At 39.9% G+C, this 25822-nt stretch overlaps 1 protein-coding gene and 1 long non-coding RNA gene across 2 annotated transcripts in view; one reads left to right on the top strand and one right to left on the bottom strand.

Annotated features, from left to right (window-relative positions):
• Nucleotides 1-235: 235 nt before the first annotated feature.
• si:ch211-79m20.1 overlaps nt 236-25822 on the bottom strand; it is a 41273-nt gene continuing 15686 nt past the window's right edge. The window contains exons 2-7 of the mRNA XM_034188503.1: nt 17766-17865; nt 11376-11444; nt 11066-11262; nt 8021-9080; nt 3044-3179; nt 236-812 (exon numbers count right to left, since the gene is read on the bottom strand). Of these exons, the coding sequence (XP_034044394.1) occupies nt 3052-3179; nt 8021-9080; nt 11066-11262; nt 11376-11444; nt 17766-17865 (1554 nt within the window). The 3' untranslated portion in view covers nt 236-812; nt 3044-3051. The remainder of the gene's footprint in view (nt 813-3043; nt 3180-8020; nt 9081-11065; nt 11263-11375; nt 11445-17765; nt 17866-25822) is intronic.
• Nucleotides 9485-12604, top strand: LOC117526431. The gene is made up of 3 exons (XR_004565286.1): nt 9485-9563; nt 10856-10857; nt 12592-12604. It is a non-coding gene; the product is annotated as an uncharacterized LOC117526431 (long non-coding RNA).

Genomic DNA, 25822 nt, shown 5'->3' with positions numbered 1-25822 from the left:
AACGGACTGTAGGGTTCACCAACCCTCCTCCTGGGGTTCTCCTACCCTGCATGTTTTCCAAGCGTACCTACTGCAACCATGGCTGATTCACCAAGTCTGGCATATTGTTGCTGTTGACTGGCTGAGCACACCTGACTTAATTAGCAGTGGGTGGAGCAGAGATAACTGGAAAAGAAGCACGGCAGGTGGTTTCCAGGAGCAGGGTTGGTGACCTGGTTTAACATTTTCCACAGTAGGGACAAGGTTCCAAACCACGGGCTTAAACGGATATATATCCATGAAAGCGAGAAGGGGGCTTTATACATCAGTCTCCAGTTCCAGTTGTCATCCCAGTGTAGAAATCCAGTTGCCTGCATCAGAATTTTCACTCTAAAGTCAACTCGAACACCAGTTTCAACGCCACCTTTTCTAGACCAAGTCATCCTAGTGTTCTCCAGTTAGACCCGTCAGTAGTTAGGCTCCCGTCAAACAGCCAATCACTGGCTGCTAACTGCAGTGTAGCTGCTCCGGGCGTCTGATAAGCTTCCGTTGATCCCGTTGAGTGGGGTTTATGGTTCTTTTATGTCCCGGGTTTAGTGTGGAAAGTCAAAGACATCCACAAGATTGCACTTAAATCCCATCCAGTGAGGCTGGACATTCTGTGGCCGACAGTTTGCCGTCCTCCTGAGTGAGCCGGTTAAAAGCTGTGGCCATAAGCGGTGGATCCTCCAGCACCTGTCCACAATGTGCCGCTTTCAACAATCGCAGTTTTCCGGTTCCTCCGTCTTGCCTGCAAGCCGTGGGCACAAACATCAGCATAGTTTTCCCACTGCCTGAAGGAGAGACAGAGACGGAGACAGAGAGGTTGGTGGTTTATATCAGCACACAAGATCACATACTGGTTGAATTTTCTGGAGAAAAGCACAGAAGTGGCAGTGCCCTCGGCAGTTCCAACTGACACAACACTTTAAATGTTACACATGAGTATTTCTTAAACAAATTATAGAACATAACGCACATCTGCAGTTTTCCTCTCAATTATTTGTTGGACACGATCGCTAACGACTTTCATGCTGAAAAATCTGGCTGTTCACAAGGAATGTCACACGCTTTAAAATTTGGGCTTGTAGGACAAACACAGTCATCAGCCGACCATTTGTGGTTCAATATATTTATTCTTAATAAATCTCTCAAACCCACTGTCTCTTTAAAATGCTGCCAACACACACCATCTGTCTAGTTCTGGGGGTCTAATAAGCTTCATTTAATACAAGGTTTTACTGCTTTACATTTTACACAACGTCCCAACTTCATTGGAATTGGGTTTGTACATATATATATATATATATATATATATATATATATATATATATACGAGGTCTATTAGAAAACTAAGCGGCAGTTTTATAATAAAAGAAAAAAAAAAAACTATATGGATTTGAATCACGTGCGATTACACCAGACATGCTTGAACCCTCGTGCGCATGCGTGAGTTTTTTCACACGTGTCGGTGACGTCATTCGCCTGTGGGCAGGCTTTGAGTGAGCACTGGTCCCGCCCTCTTGGCTGAAATCCTTTGTATGAGACGCTGCTGGAGACGGCGCGCGTTGCTTTATCAAACTTTTTTCAGGACCTGTGAGGGATATCCGTGTGGACACTATTTGAGAAATTCAGCTGGTTTTCGGTGAAAAATTTAACGGCTGATGAGAGATTGTGGAGTTTCTTTTGCTTTAAGGACAGCTCACAAAGCGGATCGGCGCGGCGCGGTCGGAGGTGACGTCCGTCTGGCTGTTTCGAGCTGAAAACATCCTAATTTAAGGCTCTGTTCACCCAGGACGTCGTCAGAGAACAGAGAAGTGTCAGAAGAGGTTGGAATGAGGAGTTTATGTGGACATTCCACTGTTAAAGGAGATTTTGTAATGAAAGAACGTGCAGGCAAATTCGCAGAGTCGGATCCGTGACGACGTGGCAAATCCGTCTGCGCCGCAACATTAAAAACACCTCCGTGTTGAAAACCATTTGTAAAATTCAGGCGGCTTTTGATGGCTTTCAACAAGTGAGTATCTGCGAAATTTTTTAACAGCTGGGCATGTTTCAACTTGTCCGTTAAGGTTTCCAACGGAGGTGTTTTTCCTGTCGCGACCCCCCGCGGTCGGGTCCGGCCCGACATGCGAACCTGCCCGCACGTTCTTTCATTACAAAATGCCCTTTAACAGTGGAATGTCCGAATAAACTCCTCATGCCGACCTCTTCTGAAACTTCTCTGTTCTCTGACGACGACCTGGGTGAACAGAGCCTGAAATGTGGAAGTTTTCAGCTTGAAACAGCGAGACAACGCCGCCTCGGAGTGCAGATCACCGTCAGGCGCCGTGGGCCGTCCTTACGGCGACACTAACAGACCAAAATCTCTCATCAGCCGTTAAAATGTTCACCGAAAACCAGCTGAATTTATCGAATGGTGTCCACTCAGTTGTGCCTTACAGGTTTTGAAAAAATTTTTATCAAACAAAGCAGCAGTCTTTGAGCCATTCCTAAACAATGAAAAAAATAACAAGAGGGTGGACCACTCCTCACTCAAAGACTGCCCACAGGTGAATGACGTAACCGACAGGCGTGAATAAACTCTTGCATGCCCACGAGGGTTCAAGCATGTCTGATGTAATCACACATGATTCAAATCCATATGGTTTTTGAAAAAAATAATAAGGTCGGATACTTTTCTAACAGACCTCGTGTATATATATATCACAATTTAAAAATAAATTAATGAATAAATAATCCAAACTAGAGTTCAGCAAATTGGAATCACATCTTGGAATTGGAATCATATGTTTGTTTGTTTGTTTTTTGTTGTTTTTTTGTAGTTCAATTAGGAGTAACACTTCAACATTTTAAAAAGTACTTTGAGGCACATTTTTTTCATAAATTTAACTTCCAAAATATCAATTATTGATTAATGAGCAGTGTTCTTAGGGATTCAGTGGGAATATTTCAGGATTTTCTGTTTTTGCTGCCCTCACGTCACCCCGTTGTCATCCCTGCTCTTGCGCTCACTCCTCCTCACCTGCAGCTCTACATAATCATGGCTCGGATGGTGGCTTTGCTGATGCGCTTGCGGTGTTTCCTCCTGCGGCGGGGCGAGGCAGGGCGGAATGGTGTCTGATGGGCCAAGGGTGAGCCAGGAACCGCCGTAGAAAGGACTGAAAGAGGGAAAGTACACAGGAAACTCAAAATTAAATGTGTTGACGATGAAACTTTTTCCTCAGTCGCTGAATAAAACGGTATTCTTGGGCAATGCGGTTGCTAAGACACTAATCAATGACATCATTTTGTGGAAGCACGTTAAAGCGTGCTAGGTTTAATTGAAGGGTGCACTTTAAAGTGCACATTTCTGCCAAAGATCTGTCTTGGAATATCCCAGAGTTCCTTGCTTCACTCCTTTATCCGCATTTACCTTTAAATTTAAAATTCTTTGCTCCAGGCTGGATCCGGCCTTTGTCGTTGGAGCGTTTTCAGGATATTAATGAATTTGTGGAGGTGGAGTGTGTAGGACTACTGACAGGCTGTGTTAAAGGAAAAAACACAAGTCTACTGTAATATGTTAACGGCTAGTGTTAGCAACAAGCTAATGCTAGCAGTGTGTGGCACCTGGTAATTCTACTGTTTTGAATTAATTTAAAGTTGCTCCAATTTTGGTAAAGCATGATGCAAATTATTGGTTGAGCTGGTAGGATTAATATGCTTTTGACTATGTTGACTGTTTACTGTCCAAAGTTAAGGTCAAACAATGTCGACATCCATTGGATTCAATGGCATCTGACAAATGTTACCCTGTAACATGATTACAAAGTATGACACATGGTGCAAACTATTCCTTTTTAAAACCATATTCACTCAACCAATAATTTGCATCACTTTTTTGCCAAAATTGGAGCAACTTTAGCTTTGGCCTCCTGTATAAACTGGAATTAATCTTTGTCACAGTTTTTGCTGTTTTTACCCCATAACTTCATAACTTTCAATCAAAGATAGTCCAAACTATATCTTTGTCGAATCTTTATGATCAGACAAATAATGTGGCATACTTTTCAAAATGATTGGAGCATTTGTAAATTTTGACCCCAGTGTAATTCTTCAATCTCCACTTGGCCGCCTGTTCAAAAATCAAGTGGATAGTCTGCCTTTTCAGAAGAGTAATGTTTAAGGAGTATTTGTGCCAAAGTTGGTGCTTGTATCACCATTTGAATTATTATTTCAGTTATCTGCTGCACTATTATCTTGGAAAACCTCAAAAGATCTGGGAGGATGTCCATGATGAAGCAGAATATTCTGTCATTGTCCTGTGGTGGCTTTTTAACCAAGCTGGGATTTTCAAGATGTTTAAAAACTTTTACTTTGTTTCACATACTTTGATAAGATAAGATAGGATAAGACTTTTACTGATCTCAAAGAGGAGAAATTCACATGTTACGTCAGCTCTTAAAAAACACACAAGATGGGTGCAAGTAGAGGAAAATGTTCATCAAACAGCATGTGCAAGGATAAGCAATAATAATAATAATGATAAAAATAATGATAAAAAGTTACACATTTGTTGTTTCTGCATGTCACATGGCACAAGTCTGGTATGGTATGTCATCACACTGCGCATTAGATAATGTTCTTGGGCAACCGTGAGCTTTATGCACTTGTTTGTCGCTGTTGTAGGTCGTCATCTTCCATTATGCAAATCCATGAAAGTGAGAATGTGGATTAATGCTTTGCAAAACATTGATTAACTGTTGCAAATGTCAAGTAAGTGTAATGATTTTCATTGTAATTAACACAGCAATGTTACCACGGTTGCCGTGGGTGAAGACAGTAATTTCGCTAAATGACTTTTTCTACCGTTGGAAGTGTCACTGTAGTGTAACTGTGGCTCATGCTAGCCATAGTTAATGCTAATTGTCTGCACCAACCGTGGTAAGTCTGACTTCATACGTGAATGTTAGCCACTAGCATGTGACACGTAGGCTAATGCTAACTGCTAACACAGGCCTGCGGTTGTATTAGCATAGGTAGTTGGAAATAATATACAGTAGTGTTCAGAATAATAGTAGTGCTATGTGACTAAAAAGATTAATCCAGGTTTTGAGTATATTTCTTATTGTTACATGGGAAACAAGGTACCAGTAGATTCAGTAGATTCTCACAAATCCAACAAGACCAAGCATTCATGATATGCACACTCTTAAGGCTATGAAACTGGGCTATTAGTAAAAAGAGTAGAAAAGGGGGTGTTCACAGTAATAGTAGTGTGGCATTCAGTCAGTGAGTTCGTCAATTTTGTGGAACAAACAGGTGTGAATCAGGTGTCCCCTATTTAAGGATGAAGCCAGCACCTGTTGAACATGCTTTTGTCTTTGAAAGCCTGAGGAAAATGGGATGTTCAAGACATTGTTCAGAAGAACAGCGTAGTTTGACTAAAAAGTTGATTGGAGAGGGGAAAACTTATACACAGGTGCAAAAAATTATAGGCTGTTCATCTACAATGATCTCCAATGCTTTAAAATGGACACACACAAAAAAAACCCAGAGACGCGTGGAAGAAAACGGTAAACAACCATCAAAATGGATAGAAGAATAACCAGAATGGCAAAGGCTCACCCACTGATCAGCTACAGGATGATCAAAGACAGTCTGGAGTGACCTGTAAGTGCTGTGACAGTTAGAAGACGCCTGTGTGAAGCTAATTTATTTGCAAGAATCCCCCGCAAAGTCCCTCTGTTAAATAAAAGACGTGCAGAAGAGGTTACAATTTGCCAAAGAACACATCAACTGGCCTAAAGAGAAATGGAGGAATATTTTGTGGAGTGATGAGAGTAAAATTGTTCTTTTTGGGTCCAAGGGCCGCAGACAGTTTGTGTGATGACCCCCAAACTCTGAATTCAAGCCACAGTTCACAGTGAAGACAGTGAAGCATGGTGGTGCAAGCATCATGATATGGGTATGTTTCTCCTACTATGGTGTTGGGCCTATATATCGCATACCAGGTATCATGGATCAGTTTGGATATGTCAAAATACTTGAAGAGGTCATGTTGCCTTATGCTGAAGAGGACATGCCCTTGAAATGGGTGTTTCAACAAGACAATGACCCCAAGCACACTAGTAACCGAGCAAAATCTTGGTTCTAAACCAACAAAATTAATGCCTCACAGATGTGAAGAAATCATGAAAAACTGTGGTTATACAACTAAATACTAGTTTAGTGATTCACAGGATTGCTAAAAAAGCAGTTTGAACATAATAGTTTTGAGTTTGTAGCGTCAACAGCAGATGCTACTATTATTGTGATCACCCCCTTTTCTACTTTTTTTTTTTTTTTTTTACCAATAGCACAATTTCATAGCTTAAGAGTGTGCATATCATGAATGCTTGGTCTTATTGGATTTGTGAGAATCTACTGAATCTACTGGTACCTTGTTTCCCATGTAACAATAAGAAATATACTCAAAACCTGGATTAATCTTTTTAGTCACATAGCACTACTATTATTCTGAACACTACTGTATATTAATAATAGACATCTGGTCATTAATTGTACTAATCAAGCAAGAAAACATTGAGGTGAAGACTCAAGCATCTTAGCAGAGGTGCTAACAAAGGAATAAGTGAAATGGAAAGTTTAGTCATGGGTCAGCTGGTAAGCTTGATGCCCGTGAGTCACACACGGAATCGTGGGAAATTTGGAGTTGCCGACTGCAGAGTTCTCAGGAGGGACAGGAAGAATAGCAGGACAGGTGGTCATCTTGTTTAGTCCTTCATGTACACAGAGACGTTTCCTGCTGGGGAAACTCTTACATACATATACAAAAAACAAAAACTGTGGTTGAAATTTCAATACATGCTGATTTTAAATAGCCTCTGAACAGAGCCTCATGCCCTTCGGCGTGTCCTTGACTTTTGCAAACTCAGAGCTTTTTGTGGAACCAGCAGGAGTTCAAGTTGGACTTGCATATAAAAATCACATGTTCCATCTCTTCAACCCCATTCTCACTTTCACATATACACATCCCTAAATGTGTCGGTCTATAACCCAGACAATCTGGCGTGAGAAGATCACAGTTGTCCACGAATGTGTTAGCGCAGTCTGATGATATAACATACCAAGAGAACCTTATTGATGTTTATTCATCACCTTCAGCCTGCTTATAGTGTTTGTCTGTATGCAATTTTAAAAATGTATCCATCATTGATTCATCCGTTAATTGAATACAAACAATTATGCGTACAAAGACCAACAGAAGAGCTCCTTTCCATTTAAATCAGGTTCCTTTTTAGAGACTTGAAAATTTTCAGTTCCATCACCTCATTATATGTGGAGTATTTTTATTTATTTATTTATTTTAGCTGCAAACTTTAATAGCTGTTTTTAGGGCATATGGTGACATGTTAGCCTGAAAACTGCCCTTTTAGTGTGTTTATGTAGTTATAATAAACAAATCTGTGGATAGATTTCAATTTCAAACTGGTGCACTGTGCTCGTAGAGTGCAAACCTCCGCCAACACTAGTTTCCAATTCCACAAATTTTTACCTTCAAAACATTTTCAAGGTCAAAGTCCTGTTAGAAGTGACTTTTCATAAGCTAAAATATAAAATAAACTATAGATCAAAAGGGCTTTTCAATGTTAAAATCAAATATCTGCTTAATCTGCAATACGGATCAGATGCGGTTCAGACTTAGTCTATTAAGTGAGAGTGCCAGTTTGCACCTCACTGGCACAAATGAGAGTGATTTAGGCAGTTTTGACTGAGATATCATGCAAAATGTACATCAAATTGGCTTTTCCATATTAAATTCAAATGTTCACCAAATCCACAATCCAGATTTTTGACTTCTTTATGAATTTTTTTTACTTAATTTGTTCAATGTTAAAGATAAGGATTTTTTGGTTCAGAATACACACAGTCAAATTACTTGCATCATGATGATTCACTTTTAAAGCCTGGGACTCTTTTAGAAGCTCTGGTCTCCCTCGTGCACAGACAGACGGCTCACCTGTTTTAAATGTGGTCGGCTTTGGTCTTTGCTGAGGATGATGGGGATGAAGAAGACTCTGCGGATCTGCTTCCTTCTGTACCATCTCCAGAAGTTTCTCTCTCCTCTCCTCTTCCATTAAACTGCCCTCCCCACTCACTTTAGAGTCTTTTTCTTGTCCCTGACTGGCGGCCTCTGGCCCGGGGGTGTCACCACTGTTGGCCGAGCCGGACTCCTCCCTCTCGTTCGGACCTTTGTGTCCACCTCCTTCAGTTTGTATTTGTTTGTGATTTGTAAATACTGTTTGGTTTTGACCGTTCATGCCGTCTGCTGAGTCTTTCTGGTTAGCGGGCGCAAGAGGGCGGGGCTTTAGTTCTGGTTTGTCAGCGGGTGTCTGGGTAGGGGTGCTGTGCGGGAGTGGACTGTCTGATTGGGGAGTGTGGAGTCGATATTGTGTCCTGAGCTCTTGGTCGCCCGCTGACTGGCCGTGGTTAACCTGCTGGTGCAGCTGATGATGATGATGGTGATGCTGCCTCTGCGCGTGATCAGCGTGATGCGTTTTGGCACCGCTCTTTGACACGTGCACACTCCCTTCCTCTGTGCTCCCACTCCCTTGTGCACCTTCCCTTGGAACATGTTGGGGCCCTCCCATCACACTGTGCTCTGCCCTCGCCTCTGATGGCCAACTGCTACTCGTTCCAAGTGTTCCGACCCGCCCGGGCACCTGGTGCACCCTCGGCTGCACCCAGTGCACCAGGTGGGTGTACGTGCCCTGCTGCCACTGCCTCGCTGCTGGATCGCGGTCCTCAGGGTGACGGTGCTGCTGGTTGTGCTTCAGATCATCATGGCGATGGAGGTCCGCCTTGTAGGCGTGAGTCTTGGGCGGAGCAGGAAGCAAGGGCCGAAGATGGTGCAATGATGGAGCAGGAGGTGGGTTTGGGTTCACGTGCACAGAGGAACGAGGGATTGCAGCAGAGGAAGGAGATAGTGGAGCCTGGCACCGACAGCTGACGTGGTCTTCAACAGAGATGATGGCTTTGTCATACTGAAGTTTCCTGTTTATGAAGTGGATCTTGTTCACCTGTAAAATAAGTAAAAATGATGAAACGTTAGTCGGTAAAACACTGTGTAAAAATCACTAAAGAATATAAAATGACAAAACATCTCCAGCTGCTGTGATGTCACATATTTCCAGCACAGACGGTATCGTTTTAGTAGAAAGCGACCAAGATATTTTAGAAACAAATATGACCGGGGGTGTTCACTTATGACCCCATTATATTTTAAACTTTTTTCATGCCTCCCTTTGCATTTATTGCATCAAACGTTTTAATTTAATTAATTGCTTATTTCATACAATAAATTGAAAGCCTGCAATGTTTAAAAAAACAAGCTTGTTTTTCTGGGGTCATAAATGATCCTTGATAACTTTCTAATGTCCTCACAACACCAAAGGAAAAAGTCCAATAATAATAATAAAAAGCTGTAGGACAAGTAGATTCACAAATTCATGGGTAGGACATGTTTTTCTGATTAAAAATATCACAACAGCACATATCAATATGTTGCTGGCATCATAAATGACTACAGTCAGTTGCTTGAAGGTTAAATCATAGATTGGACAAACCCTTAGGTATTCTAAAGAGCAGATTTGAAGCTCAGGTGGATTAGTTTTAGATGTTGTCATCTTGGCAGTGCCTTACTCCGCCTAACTCCCAGCCAACCCATAAATGGCTAAAGGGTGGAGCATGGCCTGGGGTGGGGACGAATGAAGCCCAAAGATGCCCACCTACTTCAAAGTTACCAAGCTAGCTTAGGGTAGCAGGTATCTAGTTTCTGTTGACTAGGCGGGGCTGTTCAGAACAGGTGTCTTTGGTGCAGCTATTAAAAACTACAGTACAATCAGTATATTGCCTCAATAACCACATGCGTCGATTTCACCTTTTTCTGTTTGTCTTATGAGTCTTAGGCTGGGTGCGGCTGACCTGCTTGCTACTCACATCTGTGATCAATCGTCTACTCCTACTCCAGTGCAGTTTAAAAGACCGGCTCATTCATTCACTCCTCATCACTTCATTGCCCTACCTCCTGTGCCAGCTGTGCCAAGCTTCGCCACTCCTTTGCCCTCCTTGGACTTTGCACCTTTGGTAAAATAAATGATTTTATCATTTTTTTATACTAAAAGCTTAGAGTCTGTGTCTGCACCATGACACAACAAATGCAGCCAATGTCACTATCCACTGATATCCACTAATCAGTGCAAATCTGCACCATCTTCTTAGATGAGTCCATTAGTACCATTAACGAGACAGGATGCCTACGGTGATTGAGTCGCTTTTGAAGCCAGTCTCAAGTTGGCATTCAAGGAACTGAAGGTTTTGGCACGCCCATAATTTCTTCATTATTCAACAGTAGAGATTGCTGCTTGATTTAAAGACACCTGGTGACCTTTCCTAACCTGATGAACAGATGCATAATATGACCCATTTAATGTAACAAGATGTCCTTACATGATCATGAAAAATGCACACAACTTCTCCATTGCTGTGCATGTGGTAGGCTGCAGCCATGCGCAGAGGAACAGTGCACTACACTGAAAGATCAGATTTATTGCATTTTGACCGTGCACCAAGCTGACAATTGTACATGCAGTGCAGAGTGCAGGGCAGTGACTGTGGTCATACTGGAGGAAAAGTTAATGCTAAAAATACATCCAAATTTCCAGAATTGTGGAGAAAGAAATTTGCTTCTTGTTGAGAACTAAATGAAAAAAAAAATTAATGGCAAGTTAACGGTTAATACTAGTATGTTGCGTAATGGGAGTGAAGCAGACGAAATAGACAGCGCCACCTACAGTTGTATGGTTATAAAGATCTCAATATTGCAATAGTGTGAACATACGTTTATATTAGAAATGTTGAGATTTCCGGGCTCCTGGAATACTTTGTCACTCCCTGCAGCATACACATAAACATGGCACCGTGGAATTTGGGGAGTGACGGTTTAAGTCTTGAATGGATTCAGAGCCGCTGGTGTGTTTTCATGTCAGCAGTGTGTGTCGTGTACCTGCAGGTATCTGCTGGAGGTGTTAGTGGGGACGCACTGCATCTGCCTGGCATTACAGCAGCCGGAGCAGCGCTGCACCTCCACGCAAAGCGGAAACACCCAGAAGTCAGCATTGCGGCGGTCCACCATGGATCTCGTCACCTCCATCACCTCTGTCCGAATTTTGCACGCCGCCGGCTGAGCCACCGGTATGTTCACTGGTGAGGAAGAAGGAAGAGAGAATGATTTATGAGTAACAACAAACAGATGATGAAATGCAAACAAAACAGTGAAAAATGCAGACAGAGAACAAGAACAGAGGAAAACCTACTGAGACTTCTGGGGTATCGGCCGTGGGTACGGTTTGGGACAATATCATGCTCGTCTTCTTCTTCTTCTTCTAAACAGAAAGAAAGAAAACAGAAGAGAAGATGAGACGAAGCAAATTCTAAGAAGGTCATACTATGCAAAATGAGTTTAGATATATTTATAGTTAAAAATGGTTGAGATTTTAAATTAAAGGTGTATCCCCCTTTGATTATCAATATTGACACAATTATACAAAAAATACAGTTAATTGTATTGAAAATCAAGTATATTTGGGGAGACTAAATGGCAAATAGAGTGAGTTCGTTCCATGTGATTGTGCAGATCACATGAAGCTGGAAGTGCATGTGTGTTCAGGGGAAACTGGATTCTGGCTGCTGATTTCTCTCCTCCAACTAAGAAAAATACTTATATTTCCTATGTTTATAAGCTGTGTTTGTCACTTTCTTTTTGCTTAGATTTTACACTTTTTGGGGGGGGGGGGGGGGGGTGTCTGTCACGTATCTTCTCTGCAATGATGCTGACTCTGATCAAGTTCATCCTTCAAGGGTAAAAGCACCCCCAAGTCATGTGTGACATCACCACAGAAAATATGCCTCCTGTTGCTGTATTTCAACCCACGTGGGTCAAAATCCAAAGTTTTTTTTTTTTCCAGATGAGGCAAATTTTGCTGATATTGGGGATATAAGACTGTGAATCATTTATTTGAATATTAAGGTACAAAATTATAGTGGTGCAGAAGAAAATTCTTTTTATGGCTTAAATTGTAAAAGAGAAAAAAGTGGTGACTGTTAATGACACTTCTAGAATAGTGCAAAATCAATTTAGTTGCTTTTATATATATATATATATATATATATATATATATATATATATATATATATATATATATGTGTGTGTGTGTGTGTGTGTGTATATATATATATATATATGTATCTTTATTACAAAATTGAAAATCAAAGTTTAAAATTACATACATAACAATACAAATATTTGATTATTTTAAAAATGTAATCAAAAGTAACAACAAAGGTATAGCAAATTAGGTGTTTGGTCATTCACCATAATGTAATTACTGTTTGTGACGGCCAGTGTGTGCAAAATCAACGGAAGAGTTCCAGTTGGGTGCTGATGCCTTCTCACATCTGCAGATACATGCAGGACTTTGCCAAAGTGCATCTCAATCCATGTGTGCATAATCAGTTTTGTGAATGTGGAAGATAATCTGTAAATGTGTAATGAGTTTTGCAAGTGTATCGTATAGTGGCTGAAAAAGGCCACAACACAAAAACAACACAACAACATGAGCAAATGCAGATAACACCTGCATCAATTCAACAGCAGCTAGTTACATTAAAAACATCATGCAAATTGATATACATAATGCATGTAAATGTAGAGAACCCAAAGAAATGCAGCGGGCTGCACATATAACAGAGTAATTTGATAATATGTCTGCTGCACATTAACACAATGCTTGTACAAACATGGACAAGTTTCAAATACTGTATCAACAACAGGAAGAGCGGTTCATAACGTAATGGAGGTACCAACAGCACTAAAAGACGCTTCTGCCCGGAGGATGTAAAAAACGCCATAGATCTAACATGTCCATCAATCATTCAGCCCGTTTACTCAACAATTACTACAATTACTTGCATGTGGAGTTTTGCCATAATGATGGAGAAATTATGTCTCTCTCATCCTGTTGCTGAGATAAATCACAAAATATCAATAAACAATCAGCACATAAGACGAGGGCGCTGACATTCAACAATATATTCAACATCTGTCTGAAAGCTATTACCTCTATAGGTAGTATAGATGGTATTAAAAGTATATATTTATTGTGATGTAAAACTTTGCCACTGCTATTAATAATAGCTACTGTAATTTTAATATTTTATACTTCACATCCGTCCGTCTGTGGGAGACGATGGTGTAGTGTCCAGTTTGTTTTTTGCTTTTTTTGCTGTTGTTTTTTTATACACTTTTTCAATTGAATTTCAATTTATTTCATTTATATAGTGCCAATCACAACAAAGCTGCCTCAATGCGCTTCACACAAGTAAGGTCTAACCTCACTAACCCCTAGGGCAAGCGCACAGTGGTAAGGAAAAACTCCCTCTGATGATTTGAGGAAGAAACCTCAAGCAGACCAGACTCAAAGGGGTGACCCTCTGCTTGGGCCATGCACTTCATACTATTTACAGTACTTATAAGAATATAGTACCTGGATGCTTATAGTGTTTCTGGACTGTATTCACCTGTATAATCTTCAATAATCAGCTTTGCAATCAAGTGTCAAGATTCAGGCTTTATTAATTTTATATTTGTAACTTGTACAACTGTTTCAAATATCAAATTGTAAGATAAATGAAATATTATGTGCACTAGGGGTTGATTTGTGCTTTGCATTGTGATAGCAACCGGTCTGTTTGTGCCCTGAGCGAGTGAATCCAGCGTCACTTTTGGCCTGGTCTGTACTGTAAAGTCACATGACTGCAGGAAGGAAGTCCATGTAGGTAGACTAGATGTGACTGTTCTCCTTATGTTTGTGTCAACAGTGGGCAATGAAGTCAACTTAAAGTTTTCCAGTCCAGGGGGTGTTGGTGTGGATGGCGTGCTGTGGGGCTGTCCAGGGTGCCATCTAGGTTAGGGGAAGCCCTTCCCTCAGCTTTGGTGCAGCGGCATCAACCATGAGGGGTGCGGTGATTCGTGGGGGAGTTCCAGCTCAGTCTTACACTTTTTTTTATGATATGTCACGAAATGCATCACACTATTTTTAATCCTAATCCTAACCATAAACACAACACCCCCCGTATCACCCCAAATTTCATAACATCACAGAAATATAACACAATTCATTTTGGTATCATGAGTTAATAGATTAAATCACTTTTCATGATGCCATCGCAAACTTGACCCGAGATCAGGTTGAGGACTTGGATCTGCCTGGTGTTGTGGTTGGACGTTTGTACCCCGTGTCTCCTGCTCACAGGGCAGCCCCACTCCCATGTGTGGGGAGTTTTGGTGCCTGATTTCATTGGTCTACAGTTCCCAGGGTCACTTCTCACATCCTGGTGGTTCACGATAATGGTCCTGTCCTTGCATACTTCCTCTTCTACCAGAGCAGGTTGCTCTGTGGTGCTTGCTCTGGATATGGAACCACATTTAGAAGCATCATATGGGTAAAGTCTGGAGTTTGATCACTGACTCACCAATTTGGACCTCTTTGGAGCTATCAGTTGTTGGGGCGACTGGACTCTTGTGTATGTTTGCTGCTGCAACATTTCTGTCTTTGTGTATGACAATTCTTTGTTGTGTCTTTGTTTTATTTGTTATTTTATCATTAGTATCACTAAAGAAGATGGTCACCCCACTGATTCTGGTCTGCGGTTTCTTCCTCTTGCCTCTGTGCTTGCCCAGGGGGTGGTCCTAGTTCACCCTTATTTGTTTTGTTGTATAAATAAATGGAACTGAATAGACTAATGAAACTCCTCACTATCATTCATGTTAACACACATCTATTTTTGTCTTTCACACTCTGCACACAGATTCATAGTTTTCTCACATACATATGCACACGTAAAGTAAGTAACTCCCTTCAGCTGCTTCCTTGTTTTCACTCAGGGTCACCATCACAAACCCAAGACAGATCTGCATGTTGATTTGGCACAAGTTTTACACCGGATGCCCTTCGTGAGGCAGCTGCACATTATATGGACAAATGTGGCAGGGGTGGGGTTTGAACTGGGACCCTTCTACACTGAAACCGCAGCTATATATTCACATAAATTCCATATTCTCAGTATACCCTGTATTTACACAGGTTTTTTTTGTTGTTTTTGTTGATATGTCTCACTGTCATGGTTGTTGTCACTATTTATTGGTGATGTATTGTGTCACCTTCTTAATTAATATATATATATATATATATATATATATATATATATATATATATATATATATATATATATATATATATATATATATATATATATATATATTCTTTCTGTTGTGAACCAGCTGTGATATGTATAGAAAAGGGGTTAAAACTAAAACCTTAAAAATTTCCTTGTCTTGCCTGACAACCAAACGTTTCCAAGTGACGACAGTCATTTGTAAAACGTGTGGGCAGTTTTTAGCCGAGCTCATTGTTCACCACACAGAGGAAGCCATTTTTTTTCTCCCCTCCGCTAAAACAATTGGGCTATTTTCTGCTACAGTTTATCCCGGCGCTGTCGAGAATACTGTTGAGGACAGATACGACGTGTTAAATATAGCTCATCTGTGTCTGTTTGCAGTTTGTCAGCGTGTCTTTTCTTCATACTTAGTCCTGACTATATCTGTGATGTAGATTGTCTTTCTAATTTAAAGGTTGAAAAACTAATTGGCTGCCCCCTGATTAACTGTGAACAATTCATTACTGTATACTTAGTAATTTTATTGGGGCTTGTCTCTTTAGCTGTTTTTTTTTTAACACTTTTACCCCTTTTCATATTTTATCTTTTAATGATTTTGCTGCCTTACACACTTTCAAACATCATAGGCTTAACATTTAATTCATAAATACATAAACAATAAAATACAACTTTTTGCAAAGTTTTGTTCATCTGCGTCAGATTGAAGATTTTTGTAACAGCACAAACATTTTTTTTTTTAAACTAAAAATAAATAAATAAAGCTATTATCCCTCAGCATTGTAGGGAGGTCTATATATTATGTGAAGTTGCAATAATGATTAGATTTGTAATATTTGAAACAGTGAGCAGTAAAAGCAAAAATATATATATATAATTAAGTCAAACATCAGAAAGTTGAATGTGCTTTGTTACAGATTTTTTTTATACATGTAAAATCATGCTATAATCACAATATGCACTATCATAAAATTTAGAGTTATTGAATATTAAATTGGAAAATTAAGGGTATTGTAAAAATTATAGCTTTTAAAGTTTATTTCATAAGTGGGTTTGCAGAAAATCTAATTTGAAACAAGCATTTTTTTATTTGTTTACTTGTTTTTTGCCATTTCAGTGAAGAAAATAATTGATTTTAAAGGTAACAAACCTTATTTTATTTGTGATTGGTGTTCTGCCCTGTAAATGACAACACAAAGATGGTTGCCGCTGATGTCTCAGTAATACAGTTAATATTAAATACTTGATTAAATACAACCTCATTTTGTCGAATATTGCAGGGGACCACCTAAAGCAAATTTTTTGGCTGCATCACCCAAAACTAAATGTATTTTGCAAGTGTAGAGTGCTGACACATTTTACTTGAGTCATATTTATGTACAAAAAATATATATTTTGCAGAGTTTTATATGTAGAACCTCTACGCTCTGTATGTGCTGATTGGTGGGTAATTATTTCAGTAACTGGGTATTAACTCATAATTATACACAGTCAAACAACCCAAATCAAAACAACTGGTGTAAACGTGCATGTAGTTATTGATATATAATTTGTTAAACATTAGTGAAACCATACAAAATGTAACTGTATGATCTTAGTGATCTTGTGCTGTATTACAACTTCTAATTTTAACAAAATCAAAATGTAACCAAAGATACAAGAGTGATATGGATATTCTTTTATTTTTATCTTTTTTAATAAAAAAAAGTAGGTCAAAATGAGAGCTTCTTATTGATGTTTTCTTAAGACACTGACATAATTTTTGAAGCCATAATGCTTTAGTCACCAGAGTAACACTAGTTAGGGCCAGACAGCCAACTGGGGTACAAATACAAAAAAATTATTTTACCTTAAGCAATAACAATGTGGTAATATTCTCTTTTAGCTCCATCAGACTGAATAATCGTGTCAAATTTAAATGAGAAAATGTTTATTCCTTACTAAATCATATACTGCGTAACTTCCTCGTACCCTGTTTTTTTAGGATCCTCCTCTCTGGTTCCTCTTTGGTCTGTGTTATGTCACCATTTTATGCACTATGGAATGATCAAAGCACCTTCTATTCATATATGTACGCTTGACTCACTTTCTCAGAATGTTCACAGTAATTAATTGTGAAATTGTGTGTCTGCAGCAGAGCTATGTGACTTTTTTGAGTTGCTTTTCATCGCTTGCAAGAATCTAGAGCAGAACGGTGCAGTGACCTTGTCCTGTTAATGTCTCTCTCACTCTCTGTCAGTTTGTCCAACATGCACCAAGGTCACAGCTCTCCTCGTTCTCATTAAGCTGCTTCATCACTCTTGCTGCTTTCCCGGGTAAATATAGCGTGAACTCTGTGCATTCCTGCCTGTCAGGCTCCCACAGACGCACCCACATGTTCACCTCCTCCACGTCTGCCTGTGTGAGTGCCACGGGCCTGCACGTGTGTGTACATGTGTGCATGTGAGTGCATGCATGTTGGTCAGCTGTACCTATTGCGCTGATCTGCTGCAGCAGCAGCTTCAGGTCATCCACAGACGAGATGGGGGAGTTCCTCACCAGCTTGACCAACGAAGGAGGGAGCGGCTCCCCCTGTGGAGGAACAGAAAACACAAAGTGCTCTCATGCATTCTTTGTTACTTTGGAAACACTGTTTGTTGCCAGATGTGAAGCGACATGACCTGAGCTGAAAGCAAAGCTGTGCTCCACAAGTGCAGCAAGTTAAACAGTGACTGCATGACCTGCATAGTAACCAAAGTCAACCACTCCAACTAATTAAACACCAATTTAAAAAACAAATAAACAGTGCATTGCACATTATATAGAGGCATGCACATAACTGGTGCTCAGGTGCTGGTGCATGTTAGAAATAAGTGATGTGCAGCAGAAAACATGTAGGGAAATAATTTTACTACAATCTGTCATCATTTCTTTCCTCCTGAAAAGTATCTAAGGCCATGCGTTATTAAAAATTTTAAATTAGGAATACAGATCAACAATCAAGCTCAAAGCTCAGTGATCACAATCAGAGGTCAGCAATCAGGATAAAAGGATGTTCAAAACTGATCAAAGGAACAGCTTATCAAATGAACATAGGATTCAGGATCAAAGGTGAACAATCATGATCAAAGTCAGTAACCACAATCGGTGGAGCATACATGATCACGAAATTGGGATCAAAGATAAGCAATCACAAAGTAGTGGATTAAGTGTTGAAGATCAAAGATCACTATAAGGTCAGGGACCAGAATCATGGAAGCATCAGTGGTCAGAATATCAGGATCAAACATGACTTATTTGCACTATTAGGATCAAAGATCAGCCATCAAGATCAAAGCTTAGTCATCGTGATCACAGGTCAGCAGTCACAGAATATAAGGCTGGAGAAGAGACCTCAGGAATAACTGATCAAATGATTAATTATCAAAAAGCCAGTAACTGAAATCAAAGGTCAGCATTCAAGATTAAAGATCAGGATCAAACACAACAGGTCAGGATGTAAATGATTGAAATCAAAGACAGAGATCCTGATTAGCCTCAAAGAATGCTGGAACAAAGTTCAAAGGAAGAGAGTAAAAACAGCGCTCTGTTTACATTTTGTTTTTAACCGAAGTGCTTGTCTAGTTTAAAATCTTGAATTATTTTTATTTTACAAGTAAACAAACAGCTTGTTGTTTTCCACCACTGCGTGTAGATTCCATCACTGAATTGAACACGGATACATGGTTTATATGGCGAGAAAAAGATTTAAAATGTGCAGCAACATTTGTGCAATTAATTTTACTAAAATATACACAGACCTAAAACAGGATGCAAACTCATCGTAGAACTTACGTGTGCAGAAATAATAAATATTAAATATTTGAGTTCATCTTTCCAACAATTTTTCTGTCTTGAACACTCTGAAGGAATAATATCAAATCAAATCAATTTTATTTATATAGCGCCAAATCACAACAAACAGTTGCCCCAAGGCGCTTTATATTGTAAGGCAAAGCCATACAATAATTACGGAAAAACCCCAACGGTCAAAACGACCCCCTGTGAGCAAGCACTTGGCGACAGTGGGAAGGAAAAACTCCCTTTTAACAGGAAGAAACCTCCAGCAGAACCAGGCTCAGGGAGGGGCAGTCTTCTGCTGGGACTGGTTGGGGCTGAGGGAGAGAACCAGGAAAAAGACATGCTGTGGAAGAGAGCAGAGATCAATCACTAATGATTAAATGCAGAGTGGTGCATACAGAGCAAAAAGAGAAAGAAACACTCAGTGCATCATGGGAACCCCCCAGCAGTCTAAGTCTATAGCAGCATAACTAAGGGATGGTTCAGGGTCACCTGATCCAGCCCTAACTATAAGCTTTAGTTAAAAGGAAAGTTTTAAGCCTAATCTTAAAAGTAGAGAGGGTGTCTGTCTCCCTGATCCGAATTGGGAGCTGGTTCCACAGGAGAGGAGCCTGAAAGCTGAAGGCTCTGCCTCCCATTCTACTCTTACAAACCCTAGGAACTACAAGTAAGCCTGCAGTCTGAGAGCGAAGCGCTCTATTGGGGTGATATGGTACTACGAGGTCCCTAAGATAAGATGGGACCTGATTATTAAAAACCTTATAAGTAAGAAGAAGAATTTTAAATTCTATTCTAGAATTAACAGGAAGCCAATGAAGAGAGGCCAATATGGGTGAGATATGCTCTCTCCTTCTAGTCCCCGTTAGTACTCTAGCTGCAGCATTTTGAATTAACTGAAGGCTTTTCAGGGAACGTTTAGGACAACCTGATAATAATGAATTACAATAGTCCAGCCTAGAGGAAATAAATGCATGAATTAGTTTTTCAGCATCACTCTGAGACAAGACCTTTCTAATTTTAGAGATATTGCGCAAATGCAAAAAAGCAGTCCTACATATTTGTTTAATATGCACATTGAAGGACATATCCTGATCAAAAATGACTCCAAGATTTCTCACAGTATTACTAGAGGTCAGAGTAATGCCATCCAGAGTAAGGATCTGGTTAGACACCATGTTTCTAAGATTTGTGGGGCCAAGTACAATAACTTCAGTTTTATCTGAGTTTAAAAGCAGGAAATTAGAGGTCATCCATGTCTTTATGCAGTTTAGCCAATTTAGCTAATTGGTGTGTGTCCTCTGGCTTCATGGATAGATAAAGCTGGGTATCATCTGCGTAACAATGAAAATTTAAGCAATGCTGTCTAATAATACTGCCTAAGGGAAGCATGTATAAAATGAATAAAATTGGTCCTAGCACAGAACCTTGTGGAACTCCATAATTAACCTTAGTCTGTGAAGAAGATTCCCCATTTACATAAACAAATTGTAATCTATTAGATAAATATGATTCAAACCACCGCAGTGCAGTGCCTTTAATACCTATGGCATGCTCTAATCTCTGTAATAAAATGTTATGGTCAACAGTATCAAAAGCTGCACTGAGGTCTAACAGGACAAGCACAGAGATGAGTCCACTGTCTGAGGCCATAAGAAGATCATTTGTAACCTTCACTAATGCGGTTTCTGTACTATGATGAATTCTAAAACCTGACTGAAACTCTTCAAATAGACCATTCCTCTGCAGATGATCAGTTAGCTGTTTTACAACTACCCTTTCAAGAATTTTTGAGAGAAAAGGAAGGTTGGAGATTGGCCTATAATTAGCTAAGATAGCTGGGTCAAGTGATGGCTTTTTAAGTAATGGTTTAATTACTGCCACCTTAAAAGCCTGTGGTACATAGCCAACTAATAAAGATAGATTGATCATACGTATTTAAGATCGAAGCATTAAATAATGGTAGGGCTTCCTTGAGCAGCCTGGTAGGAATGGGGTCTAATAGACATGTTGATGGTTTGGATGAAGTAACTAATGAAAATAACTCAGACAGAACAATCTGAGAGAAAGAGTCTAACCAAATACCGGCATCACTGAAAGCAGCCAAAGAGAACGATACGTCTTTGGGATGGTTATGAGTAATTTTTTCTCTAATAGTTAAAATTTTAGCAAAGAAAGTCATGAAGTCATTACTAGTTAAAGTTAAAGGAATACTCGGCTAAATAGAGCTCTGACTCTAATAAGGAGCGAGTAAAAACAAAACAAAAAAAGAAATGCAGCAAACAGAGTAAACTGATGAATGTTATTTCATCTCTCATCCTCCAGTCAACACTCGCTCCAGTTTCACTTCCATCTGCGGAGGAAACGATGGCGTTTGTTGCTGTCGTTACCACTTCCTCGCTGTCTGTTTACCCACAAACAACGCTGTTTCTCACAGGATATGAGCTCCTTTGTCAATTCAATTTCACCTCCCAGCAGAACGAATACCCCTTTTTTCCAACTGTTTCACAGTCAGTGAACGCCTCGCTTGGCCTCAGTGTTTGCACAACAAAATCTGAAAAATGAGCCAATTAGGAATCATCTATATGTTGCAAGATTGTTTTAAAATAAACTCTTAAAGTTATGCAATTTAATGAGCATTGAAGAACGTTTAAAGGAATGTGCAGAAAAACATACAGAGCAGATTTAATGATGTTTTTTGAAAACAACGTCTCGCGGGTTTTCTGCACGCAGATCAAAGATAGACTGCGTGTTGCTTTGCTCAGCTGTAAGCTGACACAGTCTCTCTGAGCTGTTGGAACAGCATTTGATACGGTCACATGCCGGAGAGATGCCAAAACAAATTAAGGAGTGTTAAAACGAGAAGAAAATATTTCGCATAACTCTCCGACAAGCCAGAGAAGGCAAAGCAGATATTCCTCCCTTTATTTGCTTCAGTCATCACTCCCATCAAAAGGGATAAAACTGTTCACACTGTACAATTCCTGTTTCTTTTTTTGTTTCCACTGGGGATGTCCTACGAGTCCAGTCAGAATCAGCCCAATCAAGACGTTTTTTAATGTTGGCTAAATTAAACCCAAGTCACCAAATAAGTGCATGTTCCCTCTGCGTGGGATTGGTCAGAGTCATGGTGACTGCTGCTTCACTTCACACTCACCGTGCAGGTTTTAAAAGCAATTTAACACACTTGCTTTAAATACACAGCAAGCCTGTTTTATTCACACAAATCATCAACAGTCTCACTGTTTCAAAAGTGCGGCACAACAACACGCAGGGTGAGAGTTTCAAAAACGTATTTCACCTGAGGGAAGTCCTGATCATTAGAGGTGGGCGATACCGGAAATTTTGGTATTGATCTGATACCAAGTAAATACAGGCCCAGTATCGCCGATATCGATACAGATATTGATACTTTTTCATATTTAAGCTTCATAGATCCAAAGCATCCAAAAGACCTCGGATAGAATTTTGCCAAACATTGTACATGACAACAAAATACTTTATTATCACAATCAACATTTTTGTTTAAAAAATATCACTCAACACAACTTAAAACAAAATCTCCTGAGGTAGAGGGCTGACAAACCACGATACAAGGGTTTGTATCGTGTTGTGTGACACAGCGCAGCGCTGCTCTTACAGACAGAGAGTAGACTTTGATGAATCTGCGTGCGCAGCATTCAGTGCGTGCAGGAGACAAAAAAAGCTTGAGTATCGATCTTTTTCACGAGGATCGTCAATATCAATACCAGCGTTGGTATCGATATTATCGACATTAGGATCGATCCGCCCACCTCTACTGATCATTCATTCTCCTCTGTGCAAGTGTAATATCGAGGAAAATACAAGTATCAGAACAGGAATCTGCATAGGTGAATTCTCAATATTAAAAAAAAACCCTGATTGGGGCATCCTAATTTTTCAAACAACATCCATCCATCTATCTATGTGGCCCCAGTGTTCACAATCAATGCCCTAAATGTTTACAGCCACTTTTTAAACTGTACTTCCTTCATATGTAAACATACTGTGTATATATTATCAGTATACAGTACGTATTTCATATCTAAACAGTTTTTGTGGTGTATAAGATGTCTTGTTTTTTATTTTGTTGTGGTGTACAGTAGCTCTGTGGGAGCACCCCAATTTCAATGTTTCTTTCTCTTTTTGCTCTGTATGCACCACTCTGCATTTAATCATTAGTGATCGATCTCTGCTCTCTTCCACAGCATGTCTTTTTCCTGGTTCTCTCCCTCAGCCCCAACCAGTCCCAGTAGAAGACTGCCCCTCCCTGAGCCTGGTTCTGCTGGAGGTTTCTTCCTGTTAAAAGGGAGTTTTTCCTTCCCACTGTCGCCAAGTGCTTGCTCACAGGGGGTCGTTTTGACCGTTGGGGTTTTTCTGTAATTATTGTATGGCTTTGCCTTACAGTATAAAGCGCCTTGGGGCAACTGTTTGTTGTGATTTGGCGCTATATAAATAAAATTGATTTGATTTGATTTTGCTATTTCTAATCTTCCCCTTCTCCTAACTCTAACCATAGCGTTAATGTCTGCCCTCCCTTAACTCTCACCATAGCCTCCACAACCCCCCGTCACCCCACATTTCGCACCCCCCGTCATAAAATGAAATTGTGCCCCCATCATGAAAAGCGCCCCATTTTTGTGCCCCATCATGACCCCATACAATAATGTACTTTTCGTAATGCTGCAACAAACTGTAGTGAGACTGGGTTGCCCCCCCAATACCATGACAATAAAGGCTATTTTATTCTATGATGAGTATCGGTTTATCCACTTAAATGGTAAATGGACTGCATTTATACAGCACTTTTCCATCTGCATCAGATGCTCAAAGCGCTTTACAGTAATGCCTCACATTCACCCCTATGTCAGGGTGCTGCCATACAAGGTGCTCACTACACACCGGGAGACATAGGGGATTAAAGACCTTCCCTAAGGGCCCTTAGTTATTTTCCAGTCAGGCTGGGATTTGAACCGAGGATCTTCTGGTCTCAAGCCCAGCGCCTTAACCACTAGACCATCACCTCCCCCCAGTTGAGGATAATGGCCAGCATAAGCTGATACAGCAACCTTCATGCGTTCCTGAGTTGGGAACATCCATGTTGGCATCCACAATTTCTTGGAACTGGCTTGAGTCTCAAAGAGCAACTACCAAGTAGACCTGCAGTTCATCCTGATAACTCAAAGGTAACCATCTAATCTTCTCAGGATAACTTGGGCATCCCCTCATCCTGGTCCAGGCTCTGGAATGCTCAGCAATGAGCCATCTGCTTACAGGGTCAAAGTCATTCCCACTGTTAAAATAAACACTGTTACAAACAACATTATTTTTTCAATAATGGGTAATCTAGCTAAATACTGTTTCCATCATTACAACGCCATTATCGCTACATATAATGAAGCTCAATGAAGCCATTTTTTATCTCTCCTTCTACTCTTCCTTAGCCAATCATCACTTATCCGCATAAGTGATGATTGGCTAAGGAAGAGTAGAATTTCATGGTCTGCCAACCAGAGGCAGAAGTGGGCAGGAGTTCATGCACAAACGCACTCCCTCACACCTACGACCAAGACACACGCATGAGTCATTTGCATTTTTTAACTATAACTACAAACATTACTTTTCCCTCAGTGAGACAAAAGGCAAGAATGTACATGTGAACGAGCATAATTTAATTTTAGATTTATTTGATGGGTTGTGGTCTGTTGAGGTGCAATAAATGTCAAAAGTTCTAAAATATCTGTTATGTTTGTTTATTCTACTATTATAAACATAGTAATAATAATATCTACAATAATATATTAAATTTGATGGGTGTCTTGTCTCACATTGTCCCACAACCATGTTAAAATAGTGCAGATTAGTGTGCAATGTTTTCTGTTGATGATTTATTCTATTAACTGTCCATTTAATTCACTAAACATATTTAATATTCAGTTTTATTATAAAAAATGAACAAACAGTTGAATTTTAAGTTCATTGGGGGGGGGGGAGCATATTTGAACTTTTTAGTTTTTTTTTAAGTAATACAATAGTTACTTTCCCTAGTAACTAGTCTATATTATAATACGCAAGTGTGCGTGCATGTGTATGGCTTTGATCACGCAAAAGCCGAGAAGAGCTGATTTTTGCCGTTTGGTATGTTTATGTATTTTGGGTCAAGAATGAACGCTTCGAAAACGGAAAGTTGATCGGACAAATATTTTTCGAGAAATTTTCAATTTTATATAACCAATAAACAGTGTATGCTGCGCTGCAATGCACCATGGGAGTTTGGGGTTTTGAGGATTTAAATGTTGCTATTGTTGTTTATGTTAGTTTAACAGTGTTGTTAGTGTTATTGATTTATTGTGTTTTTGTACTTCAGTTGGTTTAGTCAGTTTAGATATGTTATGGATAAGACACGGAGTGAGGAGCGGTCCAGTATCTGACCGAACCCAGCATGAAACAATCAGAAGCAGTTCCAAAAAGAAAACACATTTATTTTTCTCCCCTTTGTGCTATACATAAAATACTAATTAATTAAAGTTCTGGTGAGGTGAAAAGGCGGCGCGTTCTCTCAGCGTCTCAACAGTCGGAGTCCGAACGTTCAGCACTCAGGAGTTCTGCCGACACCCCCCCCCCAGGTGACTTTTTCCCAGAACTGTACTCTGCGAAGGAGGAACAGAGATGAGATTATTCAACACTATTA

Source organism: Thalassophryne amazonica, chromosome 15, assembly GCF_902500255.1.
Source record: "Thalassophryne amazonica chromosome 15, fThaAma1.1, whole genome shotgun sequence".
In the NCBI taxonomy this organism is placed as follows: domain Eukaryota; kingdom Metazoa; phylum Chordata; class Actinopteri; order Batrachoidiformes; family Batrachoididae; genus Thalassophryne; species Thalassophryne amazonica.
The sequence above is the reverse complement of the archived record's forward strand: the minus strand, read 5'-3'. Positions and strand labels throughout refer to the sequence as shown.